Source organism: Salvelinus sp. IW2-2015, linkage group LG3 (assembly GCF_002910315.2).
Source record: "Salvelinus sp. IW2-2015 linkage group LG3, ASM291031v2, whole genome shotgun sequence".
Classification (NCBI taxonomy): domain Eukaryota; kingdom Metazoa; phylum Chordata; class Actinopteri; order Salmoniformes; family Salmonidae; genus Salvelinus; species Salvelinus sp. IW2-2015.
In genome coordinates, this window is record NC_036840.1 from 3,948,689 (window position 1) to 3,965,280 (window position 16,592).

Sequence of the window (16,592 nt, forward strand, 5' to 3'; positions counted from 1 at the left end):
GTTAAACATCATTCACAGTTAGCCATTGTTATGTATTACTGAACAAAAATATAAACGCAACATGTAAAGTGTTGGTCCCATGTTTCATGAGCTGAAATAAAAGATCCTAGAAATGTTCCATARGCACAAAAAGTGTATTTCTCTCAACTTTTGTGAACAAATTTGTTTACATCCCTGTTAGTGAGCATTTCTCCTTTGCCAAGATAATCCATCCACCTGACATGTTTGGCATATCATGAAGCTGATTAAACAGCATGATCAGTACACAGGTACACCTTGTGCTGTGGACAAAAAAGGCCACTCTAAAATGTGCAGTTTTGTCACAACACAATGCCACAGAGGACTGAGGGAGCGTGCAATTGGCATGCTGACTGCTGGAATGTCCACCAGAACTGTTGCCAGAAAATGTAATGTTCATTTCTCTACCATAAGCCACCTCCAATGCTGAATTTGGCTGTACGTCTCACACCGCAGACCACGTGTAACCCAGGACCTCCACATCCGGCTTCTTCACTCGTGGGATCATCTGAGACCAGCCACCTGGACAGCTGATGAAAATGAGGAGTATTTATGTCTGTAATAAAGCCCTTTTGTGGGAAAAGCTAATTCTGATTGGCAGGTCCTGTCTCCCCAGTGGGTGGGCCTGGCTCCAAGTGCCCTCCCAGGCCCACCCATGGCTGCACCCCTGCCCAGTCACGTGAAAGCCATAGATTAGGYCCTAATGAATTTATTTCAATTGACTGATTTCSTTATATGAACTGTAACTCAGTAAWATCGTTGAAATTGTTGCATGTTGCGTTTATATTTTTGTTCAGTATATAAATGATGCCCGAAATGCCCCAGTGGCCTTGCCTTGGCCCCAAGTCAGGTCAGGTCCACTGAGCCATGGCCCAGTGAGTARCAGGAGCTGGGCCATGGAGCTGGAAACAGACAGGTCTGAGGCTTTTTGGTAGAACACCYGGGTAAATCCTCAGTGGAAATTCACCTACAGTACCAAGAGTCTTAGCTCCACTCGCTACTCCGTTCCGAACTCCACTCTCTTCAGTTTATTTACTCAGTGCCATGTGTTKCCCACATGAGAGAAAACCAAAAGGGGTAGTAGCGCCACACCACAGTTTGCTATGAGTATTTTGTACTTACTGATGCACCACGGTTTGCTTATGCTAATTGTCGTAGGGACCAGATGTTTGAGCAGCCTTAAGGGCAGTAAGTAGCAGGATCAGGTGCCAAATAGTGTGCAGTTGATTAACAGTGAAAGGTGGTTCCAGGTGGATGAAGAAATCCAATGAATATCTACATAATCTTCGAAGGTATTTGCAAAATAAACACTCTCAAAATACAGCTTTGAATTGAAATCAAAAACCTAACCCTACCAACTACCAAGGCTGGTAGCCTACAACATGGATTGAACATGCAAGAGACTTGGAGAAATGTAGCAGAAAATTCAAAAGTACTGAGAAAATACACTCATGGTTTGTCCATTTTTCTCTCTCTTTCAGGTGTACCAGTACATGCATGAAACAATCACAGTCAATGGCTGTCCGGAGTACCAGGCACGGGCTACAGCGAAGGTGAGCAACATACTCTAATCTCAGACTGGCTTAGCTGTATTGACCAAACTTGAGGCTGAAAGATACTGTACAACGTAGCCTAGATACACAAACACCCATCATGTATCCTTCAGATGATCAAAGAATGGAGCAGGTTTGGTGTACAATGAATTACTCATTAGCAGACTTTGGATGTAAACACTTGAGAGGTTCTACCAATGAGTCCCTCCGCCACCGCTCATTCATATTCCTTCTGAGGAGAGCTTCTTTTGTGGAGGAGAATAAAGCAAGCAGACATCTAACAGTGAAAGGGGGACAGGAAAAGAGGGAATCAAGAGGGAGGGTGAGATGAGAGAGAGGAGTGCATCTCAGTCCTCTCTCRCAGTGTTAACAAAACATCAGAGAGGGAGTGAAGAAGAGATGGGGCAACATAGGGAGGTACGCACACTGACTTATTCAATTGGATGCTCCTTCCAGAGACTGGGCACATAGAGGAGTAGGACACAGATTGATTGACAACACTGGGCAAGCAGAATGAATAGATAACTAGGCCCGGTGTGGAGTACAATTCCAAAGGGCTCTTTTTTTGTCAGCGAAACGTTGTCTCTTCAATCGCAAATGGTTTGCAAAACTTTGACTATGGTTCAGTCCCTTTCTCAAGGAGTAGTGAACGGGGTAACCTTTTTTACGACTTTAATCAGACTGTGGATTGTGTTGTGAATTTCCACCTTGGATGAAAGGTGTGCAAAGACATAGCTTAGGCCTATTGAAGGACACCACTGTATCTGATGTTGATGGAATATCAAAATACTCTTTCTAGCCTGCTCAGATCAAATGGTTTTGAGGTTGATGATATGCTGCTGTTACAGCGACGTGTCCTTTTCATTTCCCTTCGAATATCCATAATTAGTTGAAAATTCAAGGTCCCTGTTCAACATTATAAAGTACATCTTCATTAACAKATKATTTTATTTTCATAGCATATTCAAYGGCTGTTTTGAAAGAGAGAATGTAGATAGTCAAATCAAACTACTTTACAATTCATGAAAGAGGCCTTGGGGTTTGTACTTAACAGTGTTAAAGTAAGCCAGATTGTCCATATGACACTGTTTACACAAGAAAGCAATGACAACAGCATGAAGTGCCTTTCAACTTTGTCCTTGTCCATCACCAGTCTTTTCAAGCATATTAAATACAGCCACCAGCGAGCAGCAATTAACATAGAGCAAATCGTTGACTGGCTTCCACGCCCATGGGAGTGATTTCAATCGATGACATCGAAATGAGATGGTGCGCTGCTTTTGAAAGTGCCGCCCTCCTGAGGATTTCCGTTTAGCTGAGCCGGTGCTTGTTTCATCAGCCTCGTCTCCAAGTACATCTCAAGTACATCACTGACCAAAGACCTGGAGGCAGCACTCAGCAACATTTCACATGAATCACTTTAAGTAGGACATCGGGGGCCTAAAAACGTGTGTTAGTTGGAAAACCAGGGATCCCTTATAAACCAGCAATCTTGAGGCATTAGCAGGTAGATGCCTATTTTAGATGCCTGCTGCAGTGTTGCTGGTGAGCGTTTACCAATTAAAAGGTGTTCCACCTGAGAACATGATCACTTGATTCAGTTTATTACCCAGTTAATTGAATCAATTCCAGACTGTAATTCCTGGCCTGAGTTTTTATATTTTATCTTCCAGAGATGGGAGACCACTTAGTCTATGTGCTCCAGAGAAAAGACACTGGAGCTGAACTGATGGCTGATGATAATAACATTTTATGAAATTAAGTCATTTCCATACGGTACTGTGACATTACTTGGGCAATTTCCCAGTAAGCTGTCATTTGTGTTTGGTTCGCCCCAGACACTTTTTGCATTTGGAGGAGGCAGCCATATGCCATCTAGTTTCTTCCTCCCAGGAAGGGAGATAAACTTGTGAAGGTCGATTTGCCGTTAGCCAGAGTGGGGATGGTGGCATACTGAACACAGTGCTTCTTTACCTCACAGTGGGAGAGAGAGATGGAAAGGGGGGGACGAAGAAGTGGAGGATCTCAGGGCTTTCACCTGCTAGGGGAAACTTTGGATCCACATACACCAAGCTTTGAAACAGAGGCCTTTTCCCCCTGCAGTTTCCTGAGAAAGTATTGCTTAATAATAATAATGAGACAGACTTGACAGACCGGCACCTGTGGCGATGTACATCTGCTGTTTCTTTTCCAGGCTGGGATAACTAGCTCCTGCACACTTTGTTTCAGACGACAAGGTGAAAAGAAGATTCCTCTAGAACTTGAAAGCCATCCCAAGCCAGTGGAATTTAATGAAGCAGGCTCACAGAGATTTAGTTCATGGGGGTGGAAGTTATCTCGCGTCTTCTTCTCCAGCTGCGACAGATATGTGCTAATTCATGTTCTCACAGAGCCAGAAAACATCTCACATGGCTATACAATACATCACCATCATCGCCTTGGTTCTCACTTTGTTATTCTCAGCCCTACTGGACGTCTCTAAGCCCCGTTTAGAGACAGAAGTCAGAAGGTCCCACCCACAGAGTGAATTTAAGTCTGTACACTTTGCTTCTACATTGCTCTTGGGTATGGGAAAGTTTATTTGGCTGTTGGGAAATGCAATCCCAGTTCATGCACTTAGTATCGTCATTATCTAATCTATTTGTGTGGTAGACAAAATAGGGTGGTATAGGGCATGGAGTTAGTGCTGAATACACCAATAATGGTCTGATCGTTATCCTCTCGCCTGTCTGTCTCTCCAGGCCACAGTTGCAGCCTTTGCGGCCAGRGAGGGTCACTCTCACCCCCGAGTGGTAGAGCTGCCCAAGACGGAGGAGGGGCTGGGCTTCAACGTGATGGGCGGCAAGGAGCAGAACTCTCCCATCTATATCTCCCGCATCATCCCAGGGGGCTTGGCTGAGAGGCACGGGGGCCTAAAACGGGGGGACCAGCTCCTGTCTGTCAATGGTGTGGTATGTATTGCTTATTTATGATTACCGCTAGGTCTGGTTACATGGTCAGATTTTCCTGACCACGTGAACCGACCAGGAAAAACTCTGTACCCTATTCATGATATTCGGTGAATTTGCGTCTTCTATTTTACGAATCCCAATCACAGTTGTGTGCTGTTGTTAATATTTCAYGGTATTCATTTTCTCGTCTTGCTTGAAATTTCTTCTGACAAACTACATCCYAGCAGGGAAGCATTCTGTCTAAACCTTGAGTCAAACTTTCACAATATTGATAGGGTCAAGCAGAGTGATTGGTTTTCTGAAGCCTAAATAAAAAGAGGCTTATAGTGAGCCAGCGTCCAAGATATAGGAGAGCTATCTACGACTAAATGACTAAAGCAATGGGCAACAACAAACACTATATCAAAGCGACAGTTTTTTAGAAGAAGCAAATGTCACCATGAGCAAAGTGTTCCAAACTTCACACGGCTTAGCAGTTTGGCCTTTCAAAGTCACTCCTTGCCGAATCCTATTCCGTAACTCTCCATTTACACCATCAAATGAAAACCAATTTACATGGTGAAGTCAGGATGTGTTTGGACTTAAAAGTGCCTTCTTCAGACAAACACTAATCAAACGTGTGCTTTAAAAAGCAAGCTTCATGAAGGATTCATTTGATTTCCGTGACAWCCAGAATTGTAATGTGAAAATATACAGTACCAGTCAAAAGTTTGAACACACCTACTCATTCAAGGGTTTTTCTATATTTGTACTATTTTCTACATTGTAGAATAATTGTGAAGACATCAAAACTATGAAATAACATATGGAATCATGTAGTAACCAAAAAAGTGTTAAACATATCAGAATATCTTTTATATTTTAGATTCTTCAAAGTAGTTACCCTTTGCCTTGATGACAGCTTTGCACACGCTTGGCATTCTCTCAACCAGCTTCACCTGGAATGCTTTTTCAATAGTCTTGAAGAAGTTCCAACATATGCTGAGCACTCGTTGACTGCTTTTCCTTCACTCTGCYGTCAATCCCAAACCATCTCAATTGGGTTGAGATCYGGTGATTGCAGASGCCAGGTCATCTGATGCAGCACACCATCACTTTCTTTCTTGGTCAAATAGCCCTTACACAATCTGGAGGTGTGTTGGGTCATTGTKCTGTTAAAAAACAAATGATAGTCCCACTAAGCACAAACCAGATTGGATGGCGTATCACTGCAGAATGATGTTGTAGCCATGCTGGTTAAGTGTGCTTTGAATTCTAAATAAATCACTTGCAGTGTCACCAGCAAAGCTCCCTCACACCATTACACCTCCTCCTCCATGCTTCACGGTGGGAACCACACATGCAGAGATCATCCCTTCCCCTACTCTGCGTCTCACAAAGACATGGCGGTTGGACCAAAGGACAGATTTCCACCAGTCTAATGTTCATTGCTTATGTTTCCTGGCCCAAGCAAGTTTCTTCTTATTGGTGTCCTTAAGTAATAGTTTCTTTGCAGCAATTCAAACATGAAGGCCTGATTCACGCAGTCTCCTCTGAACAGTTGATGTTGAGATGTGTCTGTTACTTGAACTCTGTGAAGAATTTATTTGGGCTGCAATCTAAGATGCAGTTAACTCTAATGAATTTATCCTCTGCAGCAGAGGTAACTCTGGGTCTTCCTTTCCTGTGGCGGTCCTCATGAGAGCCAGTTTCATTGTAGCYGTTAACTTCTTTGGGACTGGGGGGCAGTATTGAGTAGATTGGATAAATAGGTGCCCAGAGTAAACTGCCTGCTACTCAGTCCTAAAAGCTAGAATATACATATAATTAGTACATTTGGATAGAAAAGACTCTGACGTTTCTAAAACTGTTTGAATGATGTCTGTGAGTATAACAGAACTCATATGACAGGCAAAAACCTGCGAAAAAATKCAACCAGGAAGTGGGAAATCTGAGGTTTGTAGTTTTTCAAGTCATTGCCTATCGAATATACAGTGTCTATGGGGTCATATTGCACTTCCTAAGGCTTCCACTAGATGTCAACAGTCTTTAGAACCTTGTTTGATGCTTCTACTGTGAGGGAGGGGAGAATGAGAGCTGATTGAGTCAGGGGTCTGGCAGAGTGCCACGAGCTCAGTCTCGCGCGCTCCCGTGAGAGTTAGCTGCGTTCCATTGCATTTCTACAGACAAAGGAATTCTCCGGTTGAAACATTATTGAAGATTTATGATAAAAACATCTAAAATTGCTTCCTATACTTCGTTTGACATGTTTCTACGAACTGTAATATGACTTTTCGTCTGAACTTTCACCTGGACTTGCCCACGCCTCCTGAGTTTGGATTTGTGTACCAAACCCGCGAACAAAAAGAAGGTATTTGGACATAAATGATGGACTTAATCGAACAAAACAAACATTTATTGTGGAACTGGGATTCTTGGGAGTGCATTCTGATGAAGATCATCAAAGGTAAGTGAATATTATATGCTATTTCTGACTTCTGTTGACTCCACAACATGGCGGGTATCTGTATGGCTTGTTTTTGTGTCTCAGCGCCGTATCAGATTATTGCATGGTGTGCTTTTTCCGAAAAAGAATTGGGAAATCTGACACAGCAGTTGCATTAAGAGAAGTTTATCTATAATTCCATGCATAACAATTGTATCTTTTAGCAATGTTTATTATGAGTATTTCTGTAAATTGATGTGGCTCTCTGCAAAATCACCAGATGTTTTGGAGGCAAAACATTACTGAACATAACGCGCCAATGTAAAACAAGATTTTTTGATATAAATATGAACTTTATCGTGGCTGGATTTACAACAAGTTTATCTTTACTGCTTCTCCTTCACCCAAATCTCCTTCACCCAAATCCAGACAGCTGACTTTCTGAAAGAACTGCAAAATCTGGATCCCTACAAATCAGCCGGGCTAGACAATTTGGACCCTCTCTTTCTAAATGTATCAGCCTAAATTGTTGCAACCCCTATTACTAGCCTATTCAACCTCTCTTTCATATCGTCTGAGATCCCCAAAGTTTGGAAAGCTGCATGGGTCATCCCCTCTTCAAAGGGGTAGACACTGTTGACCCAAACTGTTATAGACCTATATCCATCCTGCCCTGCCTTTCTAAAATCTTCAAAAGCCAAGTTAATAAACAGATCACTGACCATTTCGAATCCCACATACTTTCTCCACTATGCAATCGGTTTCCGAGCTGGTCATGGGTGCACCTCAGCCACGCTCAAGTCCTAAACGATATCATAACCGCCATCAATAAAAGACAGTACTGTGCAGCCGTCTTCATCAACCTGGCCAAGGCTTTCGACTCTGTCAATCACCGCATTTCTTATTGGCAGACTCAATAGTCTTGGCTTCTCAAATGACTGCCTCGCCTGGTTCACCAACTACTTCTCAGAGAGAGTTCAGTGTGTCAAATCGCCTGTTGTCCAGACCTCTGGCAGTCTTATGGGGGTCCACAGGTTTCAATTATCGGGACGACTCTTTTCTCTGTATTATCAATGATGCGCTCTTGCTGCTGGTGATCCTCTGATCCACCTCTCACCTATACATCTGGCCCTTCTTTGGACACTGTGCTAACAAACCTCCAAACAAGCTTCAACGCCATACAACACTCCTTCCATGGCCTCCAACTGCCTTTAAATGCTAGTAAAACTAAGTGCATGCTCATCCACCGATTGCTGCCCGCACCTGCCCGCCCGACTAGCATCACTACTCTGGATGGTTCTGAACTAGAATATGTGGACAACTACAAATACCTACTTTAGGTGTCTGGTTAGACTGTAAACTCTCCTTCCAGACTCACATTAGCATCTCCAATCCAAAATTAATCTAGAATCGGCTTCCTAATTCATAACAAAGCCTCCTTCACTCATGCCGCCAAACATACCCTCGTAAAACTGACTATCCTACGATCCTTGACTTCGGCGATGTCATTTACAAAATAGCTCCAACACTCTACTCAGCAACTGGATGTAGTCTATCACAGTGCCATCCGTTTATCACCAAAGCCCCATATACAGTTGAAGTCGAAGTTTACATACACATACATTAAACTTGTTTTTCAACCACTCCACAAATATCTTGTTAACAAACTATAGTTTTGGCAAGTCGGTTAGGACATCTACTTTGTGCATGACACAAGTAATTTTTCCAACATTGTTTACAGACAGATTATTTCACTGAATCAATGTATCACAATCCATGGTCAGAAGTTACATACACTAAGTGACTGTGCTTTAAACAGCTTGGAAAATTCCGAAATTATTCTGGCTTAGAAGCTTCTGATAGGCTAATTGACACAATTTGAGTCAATGGAGATGTACCTGTGGATGTATTTCAAGGCTACCTTCAAACTCAGTGCCTCTTTGCAGACGACAAGTCTGGTTCGTCCTTGGGAGCAATTCCAAATGGACAATGACCCAAGCATACTTCCAAAATTGTGGCAAAATGGCCTAAGGACAACAAAGTTAAGGTATTGGAGTGACCATCACAAAGCCCTGACCTCAATCCCATAGAAAATTTGTGAGCAGAACTGAAAAAGTGTGTGCGAGCAAGGAGGCCTACAAACCTGACTCAGTTACACCAGCTCTGTCAGGAGACTAGGCCAAAATTCACCCTAATTATTATGGGAAGCTTGTGGAAGGCTACCTGAAACGTTTGACCGAAGTTAAACAATTTAAAGGCAATGCTACAAATACTAATTGAGTGTATGGAAACTTCTGACCCACTGGAATGTGATGAAAGAAATAAAGCTGAAATAAATAATTCTCTCTACTATTATTCTGACATTTCACATTCTTAAAATAAAGTGGTGATCCTAACTGACCTAAGACGGGGAATTTTTACTAGATTAAATGTCAGGAATTGTGAAAAACAGAGTTAAAATATATTTGGCTATGGTGTATGTAAACTTCCGACTTCAACTGTATTACCCACCACTGCGACCTGTATGCTCTCGTTGGCTGCCCTCACTACATATCCATCGCCAAATCCACTGGCTTCAGGTCATCTATAAGTCTTTTCTAGGTACGCCCGCCTTATCTCAGCTCACTGGTCACCATAGCAACACCCACCCATAGCAGCGCTCCAGCAGGTTTATTGACCGGTATCCCAAAGTCAACACTTCTTTGGCCGCCTTTCCTTCCAGTTCTCTGCTGCCAATGACTGGAACGAATTGCAAAAATCTCTGAAGCTGGAGTCTTATATCTCCCTCTCTAACTTTAAGTATCAGCTGTCAGAGCAGCTTTTCGATCACTGTACCCGTACACAGACAATTTGTAAATACGTAGCACACCTGACTACCTGATCCCCATATTATTACTTACCCTCTTGCTCTTTTGCACCCCAGTATCCCTACTTGCACATCGTCATCTGCACATCTATCACTCCAGTATTAATGCTAAATTGTAATTATTTTTGCCTCTATGGTCTATTTATTGCCTTCCTCCCTACACTTCTACATTGGCACACACTGTGCATAGATTTTTATTTTGTGTTATTGACTGTACGTTTGTTTATGTGTAACTCTGTGTTGTTATTTTTGTCGGCACTGCTTTGCTTTATCTTGGCCAGGTCGCAGTTGTAAATGAGAACTTGTTCTTAACTGGCTGACCTGGTTAAATAATTATTTTTTTTAAATACAAAATTGAAATGCATTCCAAGTGACTACCTCATGAAGCTGGTTGAGAGAATGCCAAAGTTGTCATCAAGGCAAAGGGTGGCTACTTTGAAGAATCTCAAATATAAAATTGTTTTAATTTAATTAACACTTTTTTGATTCCATATGTGTTATTTCATAGTTTGATGTCTTTATTATTTTTTTGAAAATAGTAAAAATAAAGTAAAACCTTTGAATGAGTAGGTGTGTCGAAAATGTTGCTTGGTACTGTATATTACTCTGGGCTTGAGGAGGAATTACTAATTATGCAATGCTTGTTGAACTAAGTAGAAATACATTTGACTTCCATTTCAAACCTAATTGGTTGTAACTATTTCGAAACTGAAGCTGCTGCTGTGTAACTGTGTCATTGTTGCTTACATAAAAGTCTTGGCAAAGTTTCTTTATTTCTCTGTCCATGCCAATTAAGAAACCTAGGCAGACTTCAGAGACCATATCACTACAACACTAACACATTGCCACCACATTTCTTAAATGTGCTGAGTCTCTTCTCTCTCTCATTCTCTTTCACTGTATCTCCCCAGAGTGTYGAGGGGGAGCACCACGAGAAGGCGGTGGAGCTTCTGAAGGCAGCCAAGGACAGTGTGAAGCTGGTGGTACGCTACACGCCCAAGGTCCTGGAGGAGATGGAGGCGCGCTTCGAGAAGCTCCGCACGGCCCGCCGCCGCCAGCAGCAGCAGCTCCTCATGCAGGCTCAGCAGCAGCAGAACCTCACTACCCAGCAGAACCATTTGTCGTAGGTGAGGCTTTTCATTGCTTTAAGGGTGGGGGACCGTAGCCTGGTGCCAGATCTATTTTGTATTGTCTTGCCAACTCCTATGGGCATTGTCACACCAAAAATGACTATAGGTGTTGGCAAGACAGCACAAACAAATCTGGGACCAGGCTAGGGGGCCACCAAGGAGAAGGACCACACAGATGAAGATAACAGCTGGTACAGTAAGAATAACAGTCCTCTAAACTGGCTATATATTCACCAAACTATGATTTAATTTAGATTCATACTGTTTTAAGGATCTGACAGGGATTTTTCATTTCAGTCATTTAGCAGGRGCACTTATCCAGAGCATACATTTTCTCACTTGTCCCCCTTGAGAATCAAACCTACTACCAAGTGAGCCACACGGGACTCTTTAGCACCTCAAAGGTTTTTGGGGAACAGGGTGAACTGATGGAGGCTGGCYTTGTCTGGAGATACACATTGCACATTCGAAACAGCAACAACATTTAAGAACGCAACGAATGCCTTTGAAAACTGCCTATGTGGCATCGATATGAGTCAGAAACAGTTATTCTAGTGTCCAAATTGACTACAAAGTGTTTGGAACATTTGTGTGTCACGACGGGTAAATGAAGGATGGGTATTGATTAGATGAAGTACATTTGCCCATTAACATGGGGTGAACAGCTGCAGTGATTGCTCTCTATTCAATAGCATACAGTGAGACAGACCTGCCCAGCAGCCTGACTTTGTTTARATAAGACAACATGTTACGCATTTTTTTWACTTGAGAAATACTGCAACAAACACCTTAGTCAGATGTAAAATTGCGCAACCACAACATGAAGTAGGCTTCTGCGTCTACAGTGTCTCAGACAAACATCATTAACCAAGCGTGGAATCGGTCCTTGTTTTTCTAATGAGCAACAGAAAAAACAGAAGTGCCAATCGGRGTGTTCAGTGGTMCTTTAAAACCCATTGTGCTCTTTATACCCAGAGAGAGTACCGGAGAGGCTCCTGTCAGAGAGGCTCCTACTGCACAATGATACCAGGCCTTGTCCTTTGGGTAAAAGTTACAGAGGATTACATCAAGCTTTTCATTTTTTCATTAAACATATAACATTAAACATATGCTTGCAGCACACAGTCATAACCGTCTATGTTGTGTCAGTAATTCAGCCGSGTGGRTTGTGAATTATTTGAGATATGGCTGAGCAAATAAGAGCTCACACTCATGGGATGCTACATGTTTTATAACACATACCACAGAGCAACGTTGAGGCAGACTTATAGTGTACAAATATACCCCGTCATTGCTTAGATTGCTGGAGGTGATGAAGCAAAAATAACGACAACTCTGAAAATAGGTAGTAGAAATATTAAGCCTGTCTGGGCCTCAGGTGAAGCTATAACACGTTGATGTGGCTAATTCAGCTGAGCATTCTTTAAAGTGTACCCTTGACATACCTCCACGAGGCACATCACAAAAGACTTAACACCACTTGCAGGCTAAGGGATCCTCAGTGCTACTGATCGTTTGATAGTAACCCTCCTCATGTAGCCCTCGTTTAGCTCGGGGAGGTATGTGAGAGCTTGTAGACCTGTGCAGTAGAGGCAWGAGGTGTGGGGACTGAGCAGGGATCATGTTGTATCAACCCTGGCATGCTGACTACAGGGCTTTGCCACAGTGGCCAAGAGGCCGGTGGCCAAGCAAGCGACATGCGCGGCGAACAGGCTGCTAGGTGGCAAGCACCATGGGATTGCATGGAATCTGTACGCCATGTAGCCTTCCTCTCTGACACGATGCCCGGCCATTCTGTCTCCTCTCGCATACCTGGCCAGGCTGACCAAGGCCGAGGACACATTAGGCTCTGCTATATCTCTGTTCTCAGTAGTAGTGGGAAWMCCACAGACATGTAGCCATTTCCTGCTGTCAAATGACCTAGTGGCCTCATGGGTGGAATGTTATTAATATTTTTCATAATTTCATAATTAATCAACATTATTTCTAAAACCCGACCGAAAATCCTGTTTTTATGTCAGACGGTTTTGTTATATTTCAGTCTTCTGTGATGTATATAAAGTGTAATATTGGGATGCAAAATCCAAATTGTATACGTTTAAACTCTATATCTGACATGGTATAGGTGTCTTCTTTTTTTAAAGTCCATAACCATCTGTGTGAGGTGTACACTTTTGTTTCAAAGTAGATTTGTTTAAGAAGAAACACTGTGTGACCCTGATTTAGCCCACTGCAGTAAAAYGTTAATTCACAATCATTTTTAATTGGCTTTTCACAGTTCAATGGGCTTTTCGCAATTCACAGCAGAGTACACTACACTTTTCTGTAACTAATTCTACCAGAATATGACATTAGCATCCCACTTTACTGACCTTTCAAAGTACTGACTTGTCAAATGGTTTCAACCATTGRTCTCAGCTTTTCTTACACCTATCCCTCACAGGCTGTTCCAAAAGAAGAAGAAGTGAAGGACACTGAAAGGAAGGTTCTGAGTCCATCTCTGTGCGGAGYATCCCGAAGGAACCACCTGGTAGAGGAGAATATGATACTGTTAAGCAGTGAAGASTCTCTCTCCCCCTTCAATGTACTACCAACAGAGTGAAGAAAAACTGAAAGATATGTGTTCTGAAATGTAAACAATGGTGCTTGTGACTTGAGACATTGGAGGCTAGCACTGAAACCCATCCTTTTAACTTTTATTTTGTTTGTGTTCATTTTAAGTTTTCCTCTAACAGTTGAAACTTGTGACCCTCCTCAATGTTCCTTCTTGTCATTTGTGATAGTTTATTTCTTTTTGTTATCTGTTTTGAATTCATTTCACTTGTTTCCTGACTTTGGTTTTGCTATAGCTTTGTACAGTGATATTGTTTCTTCTATGGGAGCTTGTGTCTGTGTGTGAATGAACATTGCTTTTTTTGTGTCTAACTTGTCCTGCTTTGGATAAATGTGAACTKTTTTTTACCTTATATATTGCAGTGAGAAAATATTTTGTATGGAAACTTAGCAATAACAGACTTTCGTTGGTTTTACATTTCACATAAGAGTAATGATTAGAGACATACAGTATGTGGTAAAGATACAAAAGTTAACAATGTAATACTAGGTCAACTGTATCTTATGCACTGTGTGTCATAAGGCAGCTTCTGCCATTAAAATCAAACGGCTGTTAAAAGAGGGGTATATAAAGTGGATGAATACACAGAGATAATTGTATTCATACAWTTGAATAGGCAAGTACAATTATCGTGCAATTTCATAACTGGACTTTCAGCTCTCAAGTCAGCCATTTAATGATTGTTAGTCGTCTACTCCCATCAAATGAATATATACAGAGAGTATATAGAGTAATCATATAAAATATAATCTACGTATATAATTTGAACATTTGCTATATCATTTATATGAGGAATGTCAAACACATTAATATATATATTAATGACCTGGAGGGTTAATCATATGGTACAATTGTCTTTATTTTTAAATCAATCTATTTTATGTTGTTTATAATCTGAGTTTTGCATAAAGTAATTTCATTAAGGTATGTGTGTGTTTGTTAACATGCAGATGATTATTTAAAATATTGAATTGTATAAGACCTATAGCCCAGTGTATAATTCGTACCAGAATAGTATGGTTAATGGACTCATTCTCCTGGATCTGCGTCGTCAACTTTACATTTTGACAATCATTGTGAGTAAGAGACTGTGGAATGTTCTAGTCGTCTTATCAATAAGGGACCTCTGTTTAAAACTCTCTCTTTCAACCCTCTACCTATAGTCTGGCGTAGTATTCTCATGACAAGTAACCATATTTAAGTATAACAAGTTGCACTGTGGAGTCATTGAAAGCTATTAGAAAACCAGTTGATGATCGACACTGATCAAAAGGAGTCTTGTATRTGTAGTACTGTCAGACAAACATTACATTGGATGGTTTTCCTAGTAGCAAGCTCTAGTATGTATGTACGTTCTATATAGGCCTAGTTCCTTTGTAGGTGGGTATTGAAGTAGTGCAAGATCATTTAACATCCATACTGTGTGCAATGTGCCATCCTGATAGTCCAACCAGATTGGGCTGTGAACGTGTTTTGTCCCTCAACTTTTGAGCAGTTCATCTTGCCTCTGACAGATCCCTTTTGTACATTTACTTATTCTCTTTCTTATTGACGACTTGCATTTTTTTAGGCTGGACGTACTGTACTTCCTGACTGGACGTACTGTACTTCCTGATTCAACGTACTGTACTTCCTGATTCGATCTACTGTACTTCCTGATTCGACGTACTGTACTTCCTGATTTGACGTACTGTACTTCCTGATTGTACAGAAAAAAAAGACAACACCAGGTGATATGCAATTGTTATACATATTATATTTGTATAAATAAATATATGTGCGTGTGTACAATGACGACTTTATTGACCCCAAACTGCTTCTTCTTCTACTGTGTCGATTGTGCTTGTCTGAAATCTGGGGTAAGGGGACTAACTCGTGACCCCTGTCTGTTTGAGCTGTGAACGGGAGTTATAGGGCAGCAGTGTAGCACTCTTCAAAAGCAATTAAGGTCTCTCTGTGATGGGGTGACTGGTTCTGACACTGCCTTCCACTGACAGGTACTGAGATGAAGTGCCTGTGGTTGACGCTTTTACATTATAATTCCCCCTTGAATTTAAGCAGCTGAATATAAACCCAATCGCCAATGGCACGTCAATACAGAAGGCAGACACTGAAAGTAATGCCGGAGCTCAGTGGTCCTTGTAAGATTGCGGAAGGAAACTCAAGCTGAGGATGTGGATTTGCTTGCGCCAGCTACACTGACTATATAGAACATAGTGTGTATCAGCCTACTGTTGTGTTTGTCCAAGGGAACACCACTAGACAAACCAGGCTGCGTGTGCTATTATAAACTGGGTGGTTCGAGCCCTGAATGCTGATTGGCTGAAGCTGTAGACCGTATACCACGATTATGACAAAACATTTATTTTTACTGCTCTAATTACATTGGTAACCAGTTTATAATAGCAACAAGGCACCTCAGGGGTTTGTGATATATGGCCAGTATACCACGGCTAAGGGTTGTGTCCAGGCACTCCACGTTGCATTGTGCATAAGAACAGCCCTTAGCCGTGGTATATTGGCCATATACCACACCTCCTCGGGCCTTATTTCTTAAATATATTCCCCTCAGATAGAATCAAAGGAATATTTCCATCAGGAATGTCTAATTCATAAACAGCGACTCATCCTCGCAATCCATCTATCTATTTAATCACCTCTTTTCTCATTCAACGGCGCTAATGAACTGAGTAGTGAGGATGGAAACGCAAACTCGTAATTAGGCATCACTGATGAGAGATCAGTGAAATATGTTAATATCTGTCATTCTTATTCTGTAAAACGAATAGATCTCAGCTTGAATTAATCGTTCAGTTGGCTACACACTACAGAGACCTTCATATAGACTAGAGGGCTTGTGCACAAGCTACAGAGACTGGGCCATGTCGTGGTTACTGACATTTGAGCCCTCAGGAATGACATTGCATTATATGCATCTAATCTCATATGAATCCTGGCTACAAGTCATTTCCATGATCACAACCTTTAAATTCATCTGAATGATCTGATGAGTCTAATGCACATTAAGAACAGCA

The 16,592-nt window shown here is 41.7% G+C and overlaps 1 protein-coding gene across 2 annotated transcripts in view; it reads left to right on the forward strand.

Moving 5' to 3' along the window:
- LOC111982643 (protein lin-7 homolog A-like) overlaps nucleotides 1-15,357 on the forward strand; it is a 33,096-nt gene extending 17,739 nt beyond the window's left edge. Inside the window, exons 3-6 of one of the 2 annotated variants that reach the window (XM_024014250.2) lie at nucleotides 1,500-1,571; nucleotides 4,313-4,522; nucleotides 10,725-10,936; nucleotides 13,387-15,357. In XM_024014250.2, coding sequence (XP_023870018.1) covers nucleotides 1,500-1,571; nucleotides 4,313-4,522; nucleotides 10,725-10,936; nucleotides 13,387-13,411 — 519 coding nt within the window. In that variant the 3' untranslated portion in view covers nucleotides 13,412-15,357. Of the gene's footprint in view, nucleotides 1-1,499; nucleotides 1,572-4,312; nucleotides 4,523-10,724; nucleotides 10,941-13,386 lie in introns of both variants that reach the window. The other variant, XM_024014256.2, reaches the window with a different exon arrangement.
- The last annotated feature ends 1,235 nt before the right edge of the window (nucleotides 15,358-16,592 follow it).